This window comes from Lissotriton vulgaris, chromosome 10, assembly GCF_964263255.1.
Source record: "Lissotriton vulgaris chromosome 10, aLisVul1.2, whole genome shotgun sequence".
Lineage (NCBI taxonomy): Eukaryota > Metazoa > Chordata > Amphibia > Caudata > Salamandridae > Lissotriton > Lissotriton vulgaris.
Window position 1 is genome coordinate 245,328,065 of NC_141698.1, and position 20,553 is coordinate 245,348,617.

At 41.8% G+C, this 20,553-nt stretch overlaps 1 protein-coding gene across 2 annotated transcripts in view; it reads right to left on the reverse strand.

Moving 5' to 3' along the window:
* AOC1 (amine oxidase copper containing 1) overlaps positions 1-20,553 on the reverse strand; it is a 303,383-nt gene that overhangs the window by 123,312 nt on the left and 159,518 nt on the right. For both annotated transcript variants that reach the window (XM_086940930.1, XM_086940931.1), the window contains one exon: positions 7,424-7,556. In XM_086940930.1, coding sequence (XP_086797056.1) covers positions 7,424-7,556 — 133 coding nt within the window. The remainder of the gene's footprint in view (positions 1-7,423; positions 7,557-20,553) is intronic.

Consider the following 20,553-nt stretch of genomic DNA (forward strand, 5'->3'; position numbering starts at 1 on the left):
GCATGGTCTTTTAAAGATTTGTGAAGTACTCGGGGCGGGGGGGGCACTGGCACAATTTGCAGGCCAGGCAGTGTTCAACACGTGCATCACCCTTTCTCTGCCTGCTATTGCGCTCCATGTTTCGGAAAGGTAAGAAAATGAACGTGCATTTGAGTTTGAAATGTCCGATCTTGTAGCAGTACACTTGCAAAGCCCACACATGACAATAACCCGATTCAAGGCCCCATTCACCCGATTTTTTAAAAAAATATAGTACTCCAAGACAGTTACATTTTAAAACTTTATTAATATTTAAATATAACGAACGCAACAAAAACTGTAAATATATTTAACCATTTTTTTAAATTAACCAGAACTATAACGATAACAACAACAACAACAATAATATAACTTTTATGTCTAAATTACGCAAACATTTAGCTAATCTGCTAAAGGGGGGAGTCGCCATTTCTTTACAATAATCAATAATGAAAAATCCACATCAATAGGGTTGCCCGTTTTGTCGATGCAGCACTATAGTGCAATATACACAGCACCTGGGGTGTCAAGAGTGAACAGGTCTTTCTTTGTTCCTTAAGATGTTATCTCCGAGAATGCTGATGCATTGGTGTCTGTACACTTCTTTGTCAATTCTGTCAAGATGATAACTGCTTTATAAACAGACGATATCTTTGTTTCGTCATTAGTGTTAAGTGTGTCTGAAACTACAGTGCCCTTCTGTTTTTTTTTCTTCAGGCTCTACAGAGTTTTGTGTGTTGTTCTTTTGAGCGACAATTATTCCAGAGGTTTCAGGTTCACTTGTTTTGTTCTGCAGTGAGTTAACAGCTTTAGAGAGTTCATGTTTATTTGCTATGTCCTGCTGTTCGTGAACTGCTTCAGAGACGTCAGCCTCATTTTTTATGTTTCAGTAGATCCTGGACCTGCCCGGCCGCGCCCAAAATGGCGCCGGTGTAAATGGGACTCGTAACTGCTTGTTCTGTACTGGTTGCCCAACCTTGATATCACGAGATACATATGCAGTTTTGAAGCACATGGCGGAGGCTTGTCTGCTGTAGTGGGGCGCCCCTTTATCGTTTCAGTCGCCATTCCGCCCGCTTTTGCTACACTGTGCCTCATCCGCCATTCAGCTGTTTACCGCCCGCTCTTACGGCTACAGCGTCTCGCTCACCATGTAGTTGAGTTGCTCCCACTCTTGCGGTGCAGCGGTAGGCGGCTTCCACAGGACTCTTAAAATGGCGGCCGGCTCTTCGGATTTGGGCCTGGTCCAGTAAAATGGCCCTGGGACACCTTGGAACTCGGACGCTTGTCTGCCAGGGCTTGGGTTCCATTCTCGAAAGCGTCCCCTCAGCCTTGAAGATTGTACAAAAGTCTTGGGGGCCCTCGACTCCCGCAGGCTTCCGGTGGGGAGCGGCTGCCATGATTGCTTGCGGAATGGCCACGACGGAGCTACGAGATGGTGGTGCTCTCATGGTGACGCCAGCTTCAGTCTGAAACATCCAGAAACAAGGTGGGGCTTTTATCGTTTGGGGAAAAAAAATGTTTTAATCCAATGAAAAGTGTTATTTTTAGGTCACATGACCTAGTCTTACATAATTAGGAAAAGAAAAGTAAAATGAACCAATGAAAAGTTTTATTAACAAGTCACATGACCTGTTATGCTTACGTTACGCGCTGCGCGGCGTGCTCTGGATCGTTTCCGGGAAGCTGCGCCTTGCGCACCGGAGCACTTCCGGGTGCGCTAACGCGTCGCGTCATATGACGCATTACGCGACAATGCAGGTGCAGAATATAGTCAAAATGTCTCCACCAACCAGCGGTCGGAATTCCACCGCTTTCAGCAGTCCAAAAAGTTCGGTCAAATCTTAAGAGCGGGAGCAACTCAACTACATGGTGAGCGAGACGTTGTAGTCGCAAGAGCGAGCGGTAAACAGCTGAATGGCGGAAGAGGCACAGAGTACCAAAAGCGGGCGGAATGGCAACTAAAACGGTAAAGGGGCGCCCTGCGACAGCGTGTCTTCAGGTGAAACGGATTGTGGGACAAGGTCCAGAATGAAAGATTCTTCAAAAGGGAAAAAATTCCGCCGGACCCCGGGAGCCGGCCACCTATGCCGGGGGCGATCTCAGGCCTCACCAGGGCAACACGACTTGGGGAGGGGGCAGGAGCCAAGCGCCCCCTCTCAGTCCGCGCCATCTCACCGCCCCTCGGGAGCCTCCGTCAAGCGGTTTAGGGAGGCACCGTATCACATTGTTTTCCAATGCAGTCAGGTCCACAAATGGACCCCACTACTTTGAATAGTGAAGCTGCAGCAGGTGCAAATAAGGTTTAAACAGTGTTACAAGAACTGCTTAGAACTCTGAAGTATGGCACTCAATAACCAGGACTTATGCCATTTATGTAAGGCAGTGACATGGAAGCAACTCGGGGACAAAAAGCATGAACGAACATTCACGTATGAAAATCTTATTTGGAGAAGGGGTAGAATCCAAACGCCCCCTGCCAGTTCGCGCCACTACACTGTATGTGGAAAATCTGAAGACATCATTCTACAAACTCTCAACGCTTGTTATCAGTGCATGACTTTCATGCTCGATCGATTGAGCTAGCCGGATCGGGCAATAAAAAGTATAAAATAGTTATGTAAATAGTTATTTAATAAAATGTTTTATTCTGTTTCTTTGGTGGTGTGTTGTGTATATTTATAATATTTGCATAGGGTTTGCCGTTATTTTTGGCGGTGTGGGTGGCGGAGTCGAGCTGTTTTGCAGCCCTCATGGTGTGGAGCTCAATTCATTTCACTATTTTCGTATTTCTCATGAAGGGTTATTCCTAATGTTTGTATTTTACCGAGGTTAAAAAGAGATCGAATTAGTGGTCTACTGATTTTGCTCGATTACTTTTATTTTTTTACACGATTTTTCACTATCTGCAAAGACTAAACAGAGTATTGCGACTTTGTGCTTGTTTGTAAATAGAGAATGATCCAAAGAGAACCAATTGTAAAACAGTAAATGCTTGGATAATAATCAATCAAATGGAGAGACAAGCAGGTACGACGGATTACAACAGGGGTAAAGGTCTGCGTTAACTACCGTTCACTATCTGCAAAGAGAGAGTACTACTAAGAGAAAAGAGGGGAGTGGGGGGGGGGGCAGCGTTCAAAGCACATCAGCCTGCATAAACACGAAAACGTTTTTACCTATCACGTACTTGACATTTGACAGCTTTTGATGTTTGCTATTAAAAAACCATTGAAATTCACAGAAAAAACCATAGGTTATACTCCATATATAGTTAGGAATTTGCATTTACAAAACCTTGAATATTCAATGAAAAAACCATTGGTTTTAGGCCATATATAGTTAGGGATTTGCATTTAGAAAACCTTATTTTACTCGCATAAAACCATTGAAATTCCATATATAGTTATAAGCGCTAACTATATATCGCGCACCCGCAATCCACTGCTGATGATGTCACATATTACATCATTCATGACATGGTTAGTGACATCACTGATGACATCACTGATGACATCTCAAATGACATCACTGATGACATCACTGATTACAACATCCAGTGACTGTATGTTTCTGTAAAGTTAAAATATGTTTTACATATTGATGAATGTGTGGATATATAAGTGTCTGGATGAAGGATTTACTAGGTGCATGACTGACTGATTGAGTGAGTGATTAAATGTGTCTCACTGAGTGCATGGGTTAGTGACTAAACTGTTTTAATTTGTGCATCATTATATCTGTTGTTCTACAAACTGCTGCATATGTTGATCAGTAGCTATATGAGTAACTGTATGGGTTGATTGGTTGTCCAAGTATTTGTATGGGAAACTGAGTGTGTGTGTATGGGTGGCTGGAAGGTGTGTGACTCTGTACATAGATGTGTGAGTAGTTGATTCACTATATGTATAGATTCAAAACTGCATGTGGAAACAGCTGTATGGGCGGTTGACTGTGCATGAGTGTATTAGTGAGTGAATGGATATCTCAGTGCTACATGTCAAATTAAGTACATATGTAAAACACAGTACATGTGAGAGTTGACATCTATAAATAACTGTGCAGAACAGCTAATGAATGTGTGAGTGGCTGTATGGATCATTGTGAACATGTATCAGAGATTGTATAAGAGAGTAAAGTAAATATGTGTTAGTATATGTTTGAATAAGTAAGGTGTGTATAACTGTATAGTTGAGAAAATGGAGGTGTGATTGATTTTTGGCATAACTGACTAGGTGTGTGAGTAACTCCATGGATGAGTGACTGTCTGTTTACACTGATTGTATCTAAGGTTATATTAGAGTCTGAAGAGGTTCATGGTATTATCACATGAATGATATCATCAGTGATGTGATCAGTCATGTCAAATGAGATGTTATCAGTGATGTCATCAGTGATGTCATTTGAGATGTCATCAGTGATGTCATCAGTGATGTCACTAACCATGTCATGAATGATGTAATATGTGACATCATCAGCAGTGGATTGCGGGTGCGCGATATATAGTTAGCGCTTATAACTATATATGGAATTTCAATGGTTTTATGCGAGTAAAATAAGGTTTTCTAAATGCAAATCCCTAACTATATATGGCCTAAAACCAATGGTTTTTTCATTGAATATTCAAGGTTTTGTAAATGCAAATTCCTAACTATATATGGAGTATAACCTATGGTTTTTTCTGTGAATATATATATATATACCATGCATGTGCTGTAAAGGCATGCAGGGTTAGATTGTGTGGTGAAGGCATACATTGTAATGTCATACATTAATGCAGACACCCTTGCAAAATTTCACAAGGATGCCTGTGTTGGCACTGGGCAGCCCCACGTGCTCCTGCTCTCTCCCTTTCAATCAAAGCAGAGCAGCAACTTCACTTGCTGCCCTTCATTGAGTGAAATGTTAGTAGATACTTCCCCAGGTTCCTTGGATTTATAAATGAACTGCACAGGCATAGTTTACTCCCTTCACAGAAATGGGGACATATTTATCATTATTTCACGCAAAGCAGCAAGACACCATGCTACGCTGCACTCTGTGAGTGGGCAGGAATGTGCCATAGCTATCAAGAGATGGCACATTCCTGCACTCTGCCTGCACTGGAGCACCAACTGCTGCTTAGCACCAATGTAGGAACCCTTGCACCATGGTGCAAGGATGCTTGCGTTACAGACAGGATTGTTTTTGTGCAGGAAGGAACACCGCCCTGCACTAAAACAATCCTCTGAGACTTTTTCATCTTTTTACGTGTGCTGTAGAAAGATATTTCTCCTTGTTACGCCTCCCCTGGGAAGGTGTAGCATTTTGACACATTTCCAGGTTTCCTAGCCCTGGCAAATCTGGGAATACACCAAATCCATGGGTGGACGCATGGGAACACCCACGCTCCTTCCATTGAATGCTCCCAGGGGCAGAGTAAAACAAGGCGGTGACTTGAACTGCCCTGCGTTACTCTAGATTGAACAAGCTATGCAGAACCATGCAAAGTGGCCTTGCGTGGCTTGGTAAATATCATTCTAGGCTCTCTGTCACCCTTGCACTACCTTACATAGCGCAAGGGTGATGCAAAACTTTGCTAAATATGCCCCATGGTACGTTTTGTTTGGAATCCTGATGTATGCTTTGCGAAGTGAAGTCACTTAATGTTACAACTCTATGAAAGAAGTTTATAGAGTTTTATAAAGCCGTTTAAGGGGTTACAGATGTCACATCGGTTAAATATGACTTTAGTGAAGATGTGTTGTATGAGTACATTTTGAAGGTCTGTTTGAGCTGTTCTAAATTTTCTGATTTCTTGGGCAAATGTCCAATGCGTTGTTTCTCAGGGCATACATCCCCAAAATAATCTGTTGTCCAACGTCTACAAAGTAAACTTGATCACAAAGGTTCTCGGGCTGAAATTTTCCTTCTTGTTTTTGAATCTATACTTCAGAGCAAACTATTCAAGTGTAAGCCACAACAGAAGGCAATAGCACATCTTCTATAGGGTATGTGGGCCTTTACATGGGTAACACCTGGTGGAGATTCATATTTTGTAACACAAAACAGGCAGATCTCTACACGGCTGAATTCATTCATTCTTAAACAGTACCCCTCCCTCTGTGAACACCAAACCTTTCCTGGATCCTTGCTCAAGTTCATTTATCTAAGGTGTATTCTACAGTATGATATATTTGCATGTTCCCGTGATACAATATGGCATGCTCTCTTAATGGCCAAATCAATTCCTGAACTGCTGTTCTTTCTGAATTTTATCAAAAATTACTCATAATTGTTTTCATAATATTTATGTTTATAGACGGTGACTTTATCATGTATTCATTTATTCATGTTTTTACTAGCACTGTAGAGGACAATGGTTTAGAGGCAAGCACATATGCTACATTAATAGGTGGCAGCAGCTAGGAGGTATTGGTAGATTCCAAAGCTAGCTGTGAGACAGCTGTTTGCCTGGAAATGACAGCTGGAGACGTTTGTCGATTTTATAATGTTTCAGTCATTAAGGGGGCCGGAATATTGGCCAGCGGTGCTTAAGTAAGCACTATGGCGGGGGTCAGAAATATACTGCCTTTTCTGCCTATTAGGAATTTGAGAAGCCTAGCAGAAGAGGTGCATTATTTGTGACTTTCTGAAGATGAGCAGGTTGGTGGTGAGCCTTATCCAGGGACTGTGTTCCACAACTGGAATGTGGCTACACTAAAAGGCACTCTCTGCAGTGGAGCAGCTAGTGCCTTGGGACCAGGTCCAGTGCTTCCTTAAGGTGATATTAGGCTACAACTTTAGTGTGCTACCTCGTGATGTCCTCAAATTGCAGAAACAGCTGGAAACTGGTCCTTCTTAATAAACTGGAAATGCCCAGTGAGTAATATAAAATTTTACATAGATTTTTCTAAATCTTTGAACTAGTCCTATAGGGATTTGTAGCAAATGACTTAAAAGTGGAATTTGGGCTGAGTAGAAAAATATGTCTTTAGATGGTGTCAATTGCATAAGGAGGCAGGCTATTTTAGTATATGGCCAAGCAGAAGAATTGACTATGAGAGGAACAGTCTAGCTGGAGGTCAAAATATCAGTTTTTATCTAAATTAGAGGAAACTTGAGCCATTATTAAACAAATTTCCCAGGACTGGAGACTATAAATCTACGATGGTCATGGACCCTCGTTTGATCTGGACGCAGAGCGTTGGGATGATATTTAGTGGGGATATGACCACCATATATCCACGCACAGCAGATTTTCAGGCACCTGCACATTTAATGCATTGGTGTTCTGCAGAGATTGCATGTGGGAAGTGCAATTTAACATGCCAACATGTTCTATATATCAGGATAAAGTCCATGAGAGTGGGTCAAAACAACTAACTAGCACATTCACCAATTCATAGGCCACTGGATAACTCACCTGATTCACAATACGCTCGCTGTTGCTTATGAAGCTCTCAAAGTACACAGTCGGCTCCCAGGGGTCATTTTGTGTGTAGAGGCTGGAACTAGTCTCTTCTCGGTCCTTCTGACAGGTTACTGCCAACTGATACCTGCCAGATTCAAAACAAAGATACTGGCATCAGAATAGGCCAACTTTCCAGCCGTGAACATCCAGCTAGGATGAAGAGTACCTTTTTGAGGACATTTCTCTGCTAAGGATTTGTCCGCAAGAGTAAAACTGAGAACAAGAATTGGTTTATGCCTTCCAGAATCTGGAGTGTGGTTACAATCTCTAAAGTAGTATCTTCCTTCTTATGCAGTAATAGCATCTTGACTCATAGCTTTAAAAAGTACTGTTTACCAACCTGATGAAACACTTCACTGTCTAAGAAAGAATAAATAAGTGTAGGTAAGTGGCCTTCTTACATAAAATCACCCAAATTCTCTGTTATATGACCTCGGCCTGATTCCGAGTTTGCCGGATAGGTTACTTCATCAAAAATGTGTTGGGTTTCCGATTCTCCTTATTAAAAGTGCATTGTATTCTAGTGTACTTGTAATAAGACAGACAGACTTTGTATCATGTATGTGATGGAGTACTCATGCACCAAACTCTAAATCAGGTCCTCAGTGCTAGCATTTTAAACATTAGATCACAGTTTCCGCCTAAGCAAAATTAAATAAGTGGTTGGGATGTTGCTTAATGCCCAGTTCAACTCTTTGCATGTGAACAGAACTTCATGTGTCACCAAGAAAGGCATACATACTGCTTCTCCCAAGAATTTGCATGTCCCAAAACATTTTTCATCTTTGTGAAACCCCTACAAGGTTCACTACTGTTTATTGGTGTGAAACCCCTGTAGGTTTCACTACATTTTTATGGTGTGAAACCCCTTCACTACTGTTTATTGCTGTCAAACCTCTGCAGGGTTCACTGCTGTTTATAGGCCTCAAACCCCTACAGGGTTCATTACTGTTTATTGGCCTACATTTTTTTCCAGCTGCCTGAGAACGTCTAATGGGACATTTCGGCAGAATAAACTACCCTTGCCACAACACATAGCTGGCAACTGGGTGAAATTGAATACTGCCAAAACTGAAATCATGATCCAGGGTCTAAAAGAAAAGTTCAACAAGCTACCATTGGATTGCTCCTCCTTCACTGTTGATAACTCAACGCTCACTACTCATTTCGGATTTAATACTTAGGGACGAGTATTCAGTGGGAATATGTTGATGGAAAGCAAATTTAACACATGTAGGTATAGTTTTAGATACTCTGAGCCAAGATCGAGAGCAATGGACTCCGGATACAGAGAATGCATGCTTATCAAGGTGATTTACATAGTGAAACAAACAGAGGGAAAGATAGGGAAGTCTGAAGTTTTCCAAGGTCGTTCAAGGTTGTTTGGGTGTGATCCAGCGGATTTCTCTATATCTAAAGAGTTTAGTATAGTCAGGGCCCCTCGAATTATGCAGCAGGGGAATACCAAATTATGTGGTAGGATGACTAAATTGTGTGGCAAGAAATTCAAATTATGTGGCAAAATGCATCACTTTTCTTTATTGTATTACTTCATTATTTTATCTGTTTTGCACGGAGTAATACTGCTAGGGTAAGGTTTTCACCTCATTAGTACCAGTTTAACAACCAAATATAGAAATAAGCAACTGAAAAATGAGCAATTATTCTTTACAACTGACCTTCCACTGTGTCTGAACATATGTTGCATTTATTTTTAGTAACTTTTGATCATTTGAGCTAGAAACCATTTTTTTGTTATAATCTTCAGATTATGCAGCCGATAGTCAAATATGTGGCACATCTATTATGATGTGAAAAATACTGCAGCTGTAGAATAGCATAATTCCAGTTGCCCTGAGTATAGTCATTGTACAAGAGTCATCAATGGTCATATGGATCTTTGATTATCGACTGTAAGTGTATGAAAGGAGATAGCATCAGCAACACATTTCAATTTTTTGTGAAACCAATTTGGTTCCACAATAAGGACAGACAGGATGGTGTCCAAACTATCAAGGTTCTATTAACAAGATTAATTAAGGTAACAAATCAATCAATCGGTAAATGAAATTATAAAATATCCATATAAATGGCAATTTGGTTATGCAATCTGAATGTGTATATTATGACAAAGATCCAAAATATTGTGAGGCACAGAGCACTAAACACAAAATAAAACTTCTTTAAACTAAATAAAGCACTGAAAGTGTCAAGGGAAATTCTAAGAGGAAGGTGTCAGCATCAGAGAAACCACATTAAGGTTCAGGAAAGCAAAACAGATGTTTGAGCATCAAGCCCAACACCTCTGAAAGAGGAAATCAGCAGAGTATGGGAAAGGTCTTCTCTCAGTGAAATCGGGGCAGGATCTGAATTTGAATTGAATTTAAAAGAACTTATAAAGCGCACGTACACTGAGTCAGTTTCATGGCGCTGATGAGGTCCCTAACAGAGTGAGATAAAAGAGCTAATGAGGATTAGAGAGCTAGGTGCAAAAAGCCTGCTGGAATAGTAATGTTTTTAGTGACCTCCGAAACTCCAAATAAGAGGGAGAGAGTCTTAAAGATAGGGGGAGGTCATTCCAGAAGGTGGGAGCGAGTACGGCAAACTTCTGTCCCCCTGCCCGCTTCTTTTTAAACCGGGGCGTAGTTAGTAGAGCTAGGCTGGAGGAACGAAGGTGCCTAGAGGGAACATAGGCAGAAATTGCCGAATTAATGAAGGCCGGGGCTGTGCCCGCCCTAGCTTGAAAAGTCAAGCACCCTAGCTTGAACTTAGCTCGCTCTTTTATCGGGAGCCAATGTAAGCTCTTGAGTAGAGGGGTCGAGTGATGGGACTTAGACAGGCCAAAGACCAGGCGGGCAGCCTGGTTTTGTACTAGTTGTAGGCGCTGCAAGGCATATGCAGGAGCTCCATTATAAATGATATTACCGTAGTCCATCTTTGACAGGACCATGGCCATCAGAATTAGCTTTAAGGCAGAGGTAGAGAAAAATCTGGCGATTTTCCGAATAACTCGAAGTGTGAAAAAGCAAGAAGAGACCACCGAATTAATATGTGAATGAAGGGTTAATTGGTTGTTAAACTAAACTAAACTAAACTATTCCAAGAAAACACCCAGTTAATACCATATAGAGGTTTTTTGGAAGGTTCCTCACGCCAACTCTTTCCAGTGGAGAAAATCAGGATGGTGTAAAATCAAGTAATAATGAGTAAGGGAAGATCCAGTGTTGAAGAATGAATACGTTTAATCCAGAGGTAAAGGGGTCCCATCCATTCAGCAGGCTGGGTCAGCTCAACTGAACTTATTCATTCACAGATCTGAGAGCACCAGGTTCTATCACCATGGTGCTATTCAAAAGAATACACAATATGTGATGCCTATGAGGATACAAGGAAATTAAGTACAATACTAAACACCTTCCCTCTTTATACTAAAAGTACAAACAACAAAACAAGAAAAACTATAGAGAGTCAATAAAGAAGAGTTCTCATCTCCACAGTTCTGATCTCCACGATTGCTCCATGACATAGTCTTTAAATCTAGAAGGTCATCTTGCAATCCTTTTTTCTCTTTGAAGAATCACATCCCTACTATCCTTGCATGGGGCTGATATTGTTGTGCGCGATGAGGCAGAATCCAAGGTTTGACCATGAGTCGTATCTTACTTTCTCTACATTGCAACACAACATGAACTGATCCCCAATTATTTCTTCCAACAAGGCCCCAAATTTACATGATGAACCCAACTTTCGTAAGTCAGTATCATTGTTTGTTACAGACTTGCCCTCATTCTGAGTTCTCCGCCCAAAATGATATCGATCCAATATTGTACTTACTTTGGGTAAGTAATGCCTAGTGATGCCTATCGAGTTTTAACATGCAAATTTCAAATTCATTTAAGTTTGGGTCATCAATTTCAGGTAAGTGATCAAAGACTGCTTGTCTTTCCGATCCAAGACAATGCAAGAGATTGGTTCCACACACTTTAGCGTATCTTTTTAACACTTTTTTTCCATTTTTGCCATTTTATAGGTGGATCACCAGGGGACGTTAAAAAAAGGAGGTGTTGTAACATTTTGCATGGCTATGCTAAACGTTTGCAACCAAACAGTATGCGTCCAAAAGATATGCTGTGTAGAGCACACTGTAAGACAAAGGAATGCAGTGGACTTATGCTTATAAAAGTAAATTAAGTATGACCTAGAAAGACATTTATAATATTATCGGTGCTAAAAGTAGGCTTTGTAAGTTTAAATAAAGAGTTATCATTCAAAATGCTGACATTCCTCGGAGTGAAAACATTTTATTAACAGCGCGAAAGTGCACATTAAATAAGTACATCAAAACTAAAACGTCTCAAAATTAATTGGAGGTAACTCAAACCCTGGAGAGAAAAGCCAGTTACAATGAGGACAATGTATGTACTCAAAAGAAAAGTTGAAATCCTCACACAAAGTTCAAGTTTTACAAAAATGGCTGCCACGTAAATGTAAATGTAAATGTGTTTCGATTTATATAGCGCAACACTTTAACCCAGGGGTCTCAAGGCGCTTGCTTAGGGAACCCGTCCTGGTATTCCCCTGTGAGATATCCCGGTCGGGTATCCACAAGGTGAAAGCCAGGCATCCCGCCGCGAGGGGCCGTAGTGGAGATTAAGCAAGCTATTGCCCAGAGTCGCAGAGTGTGACCCCGTGAGTCGAGTAGGCACCGGAACAAGAATTATAGACTCCGTGGATTTTTGAGCCCGAGACCCGCCGAGGCGGGGAATCGAACCCTGGTCCACGGCCGATCTCAGCTTCCGGGTCTGCCACCTCTAACCACTGAGCCACGCTTCTCCACTCGTAGACGTAAAGCATGGCGATGTCAGAATCAGCAAAGGATGATCGCAGAGAAATGCGCGCCAGAACATGCGCTCACAACACTTCAGGATTCTTCGGGAAACAGAGACGGAAGATAACAAAGGCGGATGAGTGCGCGCTGGAACACTCGCTTCCCGCACCAACGCTGTTGAGTCTCCTCGCGTCAGATGACGGTGACTTGTTATCTTTTAAAATGAAGGCATGAAACCAACGACACATGAATTGCGGAGCGGCGCGTGTGGTGGCCTGGTTTCCCTCAATTAAGTCGATGACAGAGAACATCACATAAAATTCAGACAAAATGTTGTGCCGAGGTTTACACACTGTCAACAGCAATGTGAGACAAAAAAAAAAAAAACTTTGTCAGCAGTTAGAGTATGGGCAAAAGTTTGCACTGAGCTTTGATTACGCTCTCAAAGCAACAACAAGAAAAATGTCTAAGTTGCTGGCAGGCAGACTGTCTCAGGTGTGTATGAGCCTGCACCAAAACCTCCCAACCCAAGGGTCTCACCAAAAGGTGATTACGCTCTCAAAGCAACAACAAGAAAAATGTCTAAGCTGCTGGCAGGAAGACTGTCACAGGTGTGTATGAGCCTGAACCAAAACTTCCCAACCCAAGGGTCTCATCAAAGGGTGAGACGTGTGGCGAACGCTGCCCAACCACAACCAAACAAGGTTTACCCAAATACATATGAAGCTCCAAAGAGAATGTGGATGAGCCCGCGCCGAAACCTCCCAACCCAATGCGGCTAAAAATAAAAAAAATGGGTGGGATGCGTGGCAAACGCTCCCAATCCACAAAGTATTGATAGTTTTCGCTGAAAGAGAAGACCATAAGAGTAACTCACATGACAGTTTAACATTAATAAAATGAAAAGGTTGCTCCTTAAGAGGTATCTTGAAGATGTTTGAACCCACACTTCTTTTTCCGTTGAATTATTAAATGTCTCTATCCTTGTAGATGCACAGGGGTGGTCTCCTTTGCTCGGCGCCAGTGTAAAATCAAGTAATAATGAGTAAAGGAAGATCTAGGGTTGAAGAAGAAATATGTTTATTCCACAGGTAAAGGGGTCCCATCCACCCAGCAGGCTGGATCAGCTCAACTGAACTTATTCACACACAGATCTGAGAGCACCAGGTTCCATGACTACGGTGCTACTCAAAGGAATACACAATATGTGATGCCTAGGAGGATACAGGGAAATGAAGCACTTTACTACACACCTTTCCTCTTTCTACTAAAAGTACAAACAACAAAACAAGGAAAACTATAGAGAGTCAATAAAAGAAGAGTTCTCATCTCCACAGTTGTGCTACTCAAAAAAGTACACAATATGTGATGCCTATGAGGATACAGGGAAATGAAGCACAATACTACAGATAGTATGTCTCTTGGGAGCAGGTAAACTCCCATGCTCTCACCATCAAACAAAGAGGTATGCAGCTACACGGCTTTGGGAAAAAAAATCAAAGGTCAGGTCTACCTGTACAGGATGATCTCTCCCATCCCCATGCACTGCACGTCCGTGAAATCCCCACCTAGACCAGCACAGTATGAAGTTTGAATAATGGACAAGGAGAAGTATCAAAATCAAACTAAAAAGACAGTTCAGAGTTGTTTGGATCTAAGTGGAATGCTGAACACAAGTGTGGTGAAGGAACAGGATTGAAGAAGCTAAATCTTACCCAGTACTAATGAATGACAGGCCAAAAAAAAAGAAAGCACATGGAGAGAAGGATATTGTGTTCAGTCTGACTCTAGTACCCTTGGAATTCTAGTGATGATTTCCAAGAGGATCTGCTGTCTTCCTGACCATCGCCATAGAATGTATTCCAGTCATCTGGTGGAGATCTCACAGGCAACGGTAACATTGTGACTGTACCCTTTAGTTACACTCAACCCCAGGGTGGAGGGCAAACTCCAGCATCCCCAGTTGTTAAAGTCCAACTCAGACAGCCCCCATTGTGGCAGTTCCTATTAGTACCACCATAGCCATTATAATTCCAGTAGTGATGACTCCAATTATAACAGCCCAGACTGCAACTACTCACATTGAGACTGCTCTGACTCCAGTAACCTCGGTTACTGTAGTTTCACCTGCAACTGCCCGAGACCCCCCTACCACTAATGTGCATATGACTCAAACTTCATAAATGGTAGTGTGGAATCCAAATCCGTTGGTAGGAACTTTCACCCCAGAACCATCTTTAGTGTTTACGATATCATTTGTTCACGGTGCTACTGTTTTTTTTTTTGATTTAGTAGCACAACCCCGAATGGAGGGAACTTCCATGGGAAAGGAGGAGACAGAGGTGTCTGGTGACTGAACGCTAATTCGAATGACTTTAGGATCTTTAGATGTCTCTAGACTGGTTGTGGAGTTGGACAAACTTATTAAAAGACACTTTAATACAAGATATCTAGATGGTAACATGAAGACAAGCTACAGTTCTTAAGTAAAGAAATCACTTGACGTGCTGTGAAGACACACAAAAGAGTAGCAAAGGAATGCAATGTTGATGTGTCTAACAGTCAGGTCTTGCAGAACAGTTTCAGGACACATATGAATGAAGAAATGATCACTACTATGGCGACTTCTGGGTTAAAATACATGTTTGGGAATTAGTTGAAAGCATACAAAAATGGAGTAATCTGTATACGATAAGGGACAGATGGATTAAGAAGGAATTGACAGGGAAAATGAAGGAGGATATTTTGGGGGACAAGGAAAACAACCCCACAAAATGATACTGAATCAAGTGCCTTCTTTTTAAGAGATGTGCATTGAGTGGATATGTGCATGTTCTTTGAAGTTGAGGTGATCTTGCCACATTTACAAATCAGTTCCCAAAATTGAGTATAAACCCCAATTTATGCTACACTCAGGTTGAGCGGATTGTGAACATTGTGGTGCCTAATTACTTGTGGGCTGCATGAAAGATGTTGGGACAGTGGCAGAATGCAGAGCTCCAAGTAGTAGCCCAGACAAATGCACCATCTCCTTCGGTAATGCTGAAGTAGAAACAAGTGTTTAATTTCTTGAAGGGTAAGGTCCCACAGAAAGATGTTGATTGATTGGAGATAAATTGGACTCCTCAAGAGGTGAATGAGTCTGTGCATGCCTATTATCAGCATGTTAGGTATTCAGGGAGCATAGCTGTGTCAAAAAACCCAAAAGGAGGTGATATGAGCAACTTTGTGTAACAGTTTCTTCTTGGGTTGCGTACAGAGATCAGTTTTCACATGCAACAAAATGTAATCATTGTGTTCACAGATAATGCCTTTGGATGAGATATCTCGATATGATAAGTATTGCAGTGATAAGTAAGAGATAAAAAAGGAAAAGGCTTAAGGAAAGTTTATGTTGGCTCAGTCAAAACATGCACAGAAGGGATTCCAGTATGGGCCATATATGGAAACAGTGCTGGTGGTGGAATGCAGGAGTTCGATTCCAAGGCGGATGTCAGATAATGCATGGTGGGAACAATGCTCCACAGGGTAGATGGTGTGGTGTTTGATCAACCCGAACACTGGAATAGATGTGGTGATGTTAGCAGTCTCAAATCCATGTCATTATTGCCCAAGGTGGGCCATTGAAAAACTGAGCGTAGGCTCAATTTGAATAGGATGTCTAGTGCTAGGCAAATGCATAGTGTTAATCCAATACAGATGCAAAATGTACAGATGCAGAGACCACCAAACACCAATATGTCCTAAGCTCTGATGATGTAGGTTTCCCAAGCCACAGTGCCATGCAGAATATGGGAAACCCAAGGTTCAATGCCAAGAGCTAATTTGAATCCCTTTGAGAATCAAGCTAGTTTCCAACAGTTCCTTGTCTTTGATACTTCTGGAGGCTATGGATCTGATCAATCACAATGATGGGGCCTGAGATGAGAGGAAGATTGCATACTGGGCTCAGTTTTGAAGGTAGACAAAATGGTTCACTAGTAGGAGGCAGGGTGAATGGCCACCAAATGTCCTTTTTGAATTACAGTGGTGCTACCAGGTCCACTGTTAGGACAACAGAAGACTCACACTTTCACCTCTCTGGAAAACAGATCCAAGTTGCAGGCACAGAAAACAAACAGTTTGTAGATCCTTTGTCAAAAAAGGTCCCTGTAAGATAGGCTTCCTTGAGGAGGACCATTAGTTTGTGGTATGCGATTCACGTCCATTCAACCTTGTTGACCCGGGTTTATTATTGCAGAATTTACAATATACCGGAGGTGTCAAGTTTTTAATTCATGATGAAGATGTGGATTTCAAAATAGTAAAACAGGGGATGGACATTTGGCTATTCCTATGATAACTGTAGTGATTTGCCCCCTGATCTGAAGGATACAGTAAAGCACAAAGTCCATGATTTCTGAGTCTGGGATATTGTACTAATAAAAGATGTACAACCTGTTAAAATCACTTTAAAACCAAATATTTAACTTACCCAAACACACAAACCTAATCAATCTCTTACCGTAGATGGTTGCTGGGATTTCCCCAGTGACTAAGTCCATGATTCAGAAAGGTATCCTGAAGGAGATTTTGGGGAGACCATGTAATTCTCCTATAATTGGCCTGTAGAAGCCTTGTGGCAATTTCCAAATTTCGCAGGACCGTAAAAAGATCAATGACATCATTGTTCCATGTTGTCATTTGGTACAAATTACTACAGAGATACTGTTTCAGATCCCCCGTGAATCTCAGTGGTACATAGCGGATGACTTGGGCCAACCATTAATCTCTATATCATTGCATGAAGAGGGCAAGCTTCTCTTTGCATACTGGTTCTAGAACCTAATTTTGGCATGGTGCTGAGTTCCAGAAGAATATACGGAGAGCCCTTCGATTTTCAACCAGATCTTGAAATAGAATCTGGAGACCTTGAGGTTACTTTGTAACTCAGTCCTTGTCCAATATATTGATGGCTTGGTGGTGTCAATATCACGAGAAGCTTGTAAGTAAAACATGATTGCCTTACTGAATCATGTGGAGAAAAATGGACGCAAACTGTCCCAGAGCAAGATGCAATTTTGCTAGAAGAAGTCCTGTATATTGTACATCACATTGAGAAATGAATATGAAAGAATTTCTGCCATTTTGAAAATGAACCCTACCAATAAGAAGAGAGAAGTCAGGATGTTTCTGGAAATTATGAACTATGGTCACCAGTGGATACCCAACTTATCCCTAGTGGTGAAACCTCTACAGAGGTTAACACGCAAGATGTGTCTGATCTGATACCATGGGAAAACGACAGCAAGAGCACCTTCATGGAGCTTAGAAAAAGTCTTTGCCCTGCCCCGGCTCAAGAAATGCTAGCTAAAGTAAAGAAGTTATCTTATAGTGCAGTTAGAGGGAAACGGTACACTCTCTCATTGCTCTCACAGACACATGATGAGGTAGAAGCGAGTGAGCACAGCACAGTCTGCAGAGCAGAGTGCAGAGCTCACAGAGCACAGCAGCAGTGAGCAGAGCAGCGGAGAGCTGTGGTCCGGCTGCTGGACTTGGGAGAGATGCGTGAGGCGGTGTGCCGGAAACCAGCAGAAAACCAGCAGGTGGCTACCAAAAGCCGCCCCGAATAAACAGCGGAGCTGGCGAGCCAGGGGAGCACTGCTTGTGACGCCCGAGCCTCTGGGCTGCAGAACCGGCGGAGGGGAGAAAGTGAGCGGTAAGAAGGCAGACAAGGAAAGAAAGCCCTCCCGCTGGGCTATACTGTGTGGGGAGGACAGAAAAGGTGGAGTAAAGATCTGACTAAGCCCAAATCCATGGGAAGTCCTCCAGTGTTTGCAGAGTGTATGCAGAGTTTGTAGCTCGAGTTCTGCAATGTTTGTAGGAAAGCATGTGAAGGGCAGGGTTTACAACGAACAGGGCCTGAGGGGCGGAGCTGTCTAGCACCAGCCCAATACCCCCATGAACATGTTGCCTGCCTTTCACCTGCCCAAGAAAGGATTGTGAGGACTGTGAAGACGACGTGGACACAGTCCTAACTGTATAGAGAAAATACACAGAAGGGAGCAGTGCTGCGAAGGCAGAAGGTATACTACATCACCAGTTCACTCTGGAGCGAGAGCTCATTCGCTGATAGTAGTGACTGCAAATTGAGAGCGAGGCGAGCTCGCGGAAGCGACCCAACTAGACTGGGTGTGGCTATCAACCACCAAGTGAGCCCTGCTCTCTGGTTCTCCCACCCTGTTCACTGTCATATAACCATTGCAATTCCCACCCAAATCTTGTTGTGAGAGTAAGAGACAATACATAGATAGAACTCGCACCGAAATATGGTGTACAAAGAGCTGAGATCGCAAACAGTTTTTATGAAAAGACTGGGAACTGAACAAGCAATAGGAAGAAGTGCTAGAAAAATGGCCCGTGTAGGAAATGCTGAAATTAATTCTGGAATAACTAAATATTTTATAAAACAAAATGCAAAGGGGCTGGAGTAAATACAATGAAAACAACAAAAAGAGTTAACGCAAGAAGTTGAAATGAAAGTGGCGGTCTCCAACAACTCCACTCAAGGTCAAACCAGATGTGAAGATTCCTCAAACAGTAATTCAAAAATTACGGAAGAGGTAAACAGCAATTCTATAAAATTCAAGAATCTTGGAATCAGTTCTCTCCCATCTTGGAAACATTTTGGAAAACTCCGACCAGATGCTGGGCACCCAACTAGGAATGTTAAAATATCTAGTAGAAAAAAAAGGAGGAAACAACAACTGAAATCACAACCACCTGCAGAAAAAGGAGAAGAACCAACAGAGGAAAACCTCTTTCAATTAAAATCCCTTCTACCAACAGGAGCAGATTCCATGTCAAAGAAAGAAACAGCGACTCGAAGAGGCTGGAGTAAAAAAGAAACAAATAAGGAAAAAAAAACATAATCAAATGTATTCCCTTAGAAAACTTTTTAGGGACCCTAATGTGTTCGAAACTCAAATGCCGATCATCGCAGATTACCCAATTTTTACTCAGCAAAAAACTAAAACTCCACCAAATTTGATTACTACACCAGTGTCCAAACAAAAAGCAATAGAAACCTCTACAATTCTGTCCATCGTCTCTCCAGCCCCAGAAACATAAAAAAAGAGAGGAAATCAAATAAAACCAGTTGGAAACAAGCAAAGAAAAGGGCTACAAGAAGGTTTGCAAAACAGAAGGTCCGGAAGATAAGGTTTCCGAATACCTTACTCCCTGAACTTATGACCTTCGGAAAAAGAGGACGGTCAAGAATCGAAACTAAATTTGGCAAAAAAGGATCAGATCTCTTCTGTCAAAAAGCAAAGGGTAAATTCCATTCATATTAATCCTACTGCCCCAAGTTGTGTATCTATAACGACTGAAAGTGAGTCTCCAGCACAAAAGGACACCCAACTGCAGGACCTATTGATAGGGAAGACGTCTACTCAGTTGCAGAAGATCCTACCCTGCAGCTTGGAAATTACGGATTCTGTACCCTAAATAGAGAGAGAATAACAAATCTACTTTAAAGGATACAATCGCTACAGTCTCTAGCAAGAAATGAAATAAAATTAGTAACTTTCCCAGAAGGAGCTAAATCCACAACAGCTGTCGTAGAATGTTGGTCTCTAGTAATACCAGGAATTATATAAAAAGAAAGCCAGACTTTACATAAATACGGATTCGACTTGGCCCCAGTAAAAAAGAATAAGGATAAACCAGAAGAAATCTTTACAATTGTAAATCAGCACTTACGCCAAAGACAAAGTGGCATAAATAACCCTCTAAATTTCTATAAAGAAAATATATCAAATTCAATTACGAACGGAGTAAGGAGAAGCTGGAACAAAAGTACACAAATGAAGGAAAATACAACCGGCGAAAATACATGAGCATGGATAGCGGAGAATCTAAACAGCAACAAACAGGAACAGGAAAACAAGCTTTATTTTTAGCAATTGTTTGACCATCTCTTCCTGGAACATAGCTGGAAAAACCCAGGAGAAATTAGCAGTAATTATGGAAGACAGACCTGGAATTTTGGTTTTACAAGAAATCTGGGCAACCACAACTTTTGCCCACCTCGATTATTTTGTGTATGACATTCCAGCAGAACTGGTCGTCCGAGGGCATGCAAAAGAAGGGATAGCAATTCTCCTTTCTGAAAAATATAACTTGGACCAAGAAATCATCCCAATGAGCTCAAAGAATATCCAATGTGTAAAGATCAAATTTGGGGCGGACCCTATGGAAACCTTGAATATCC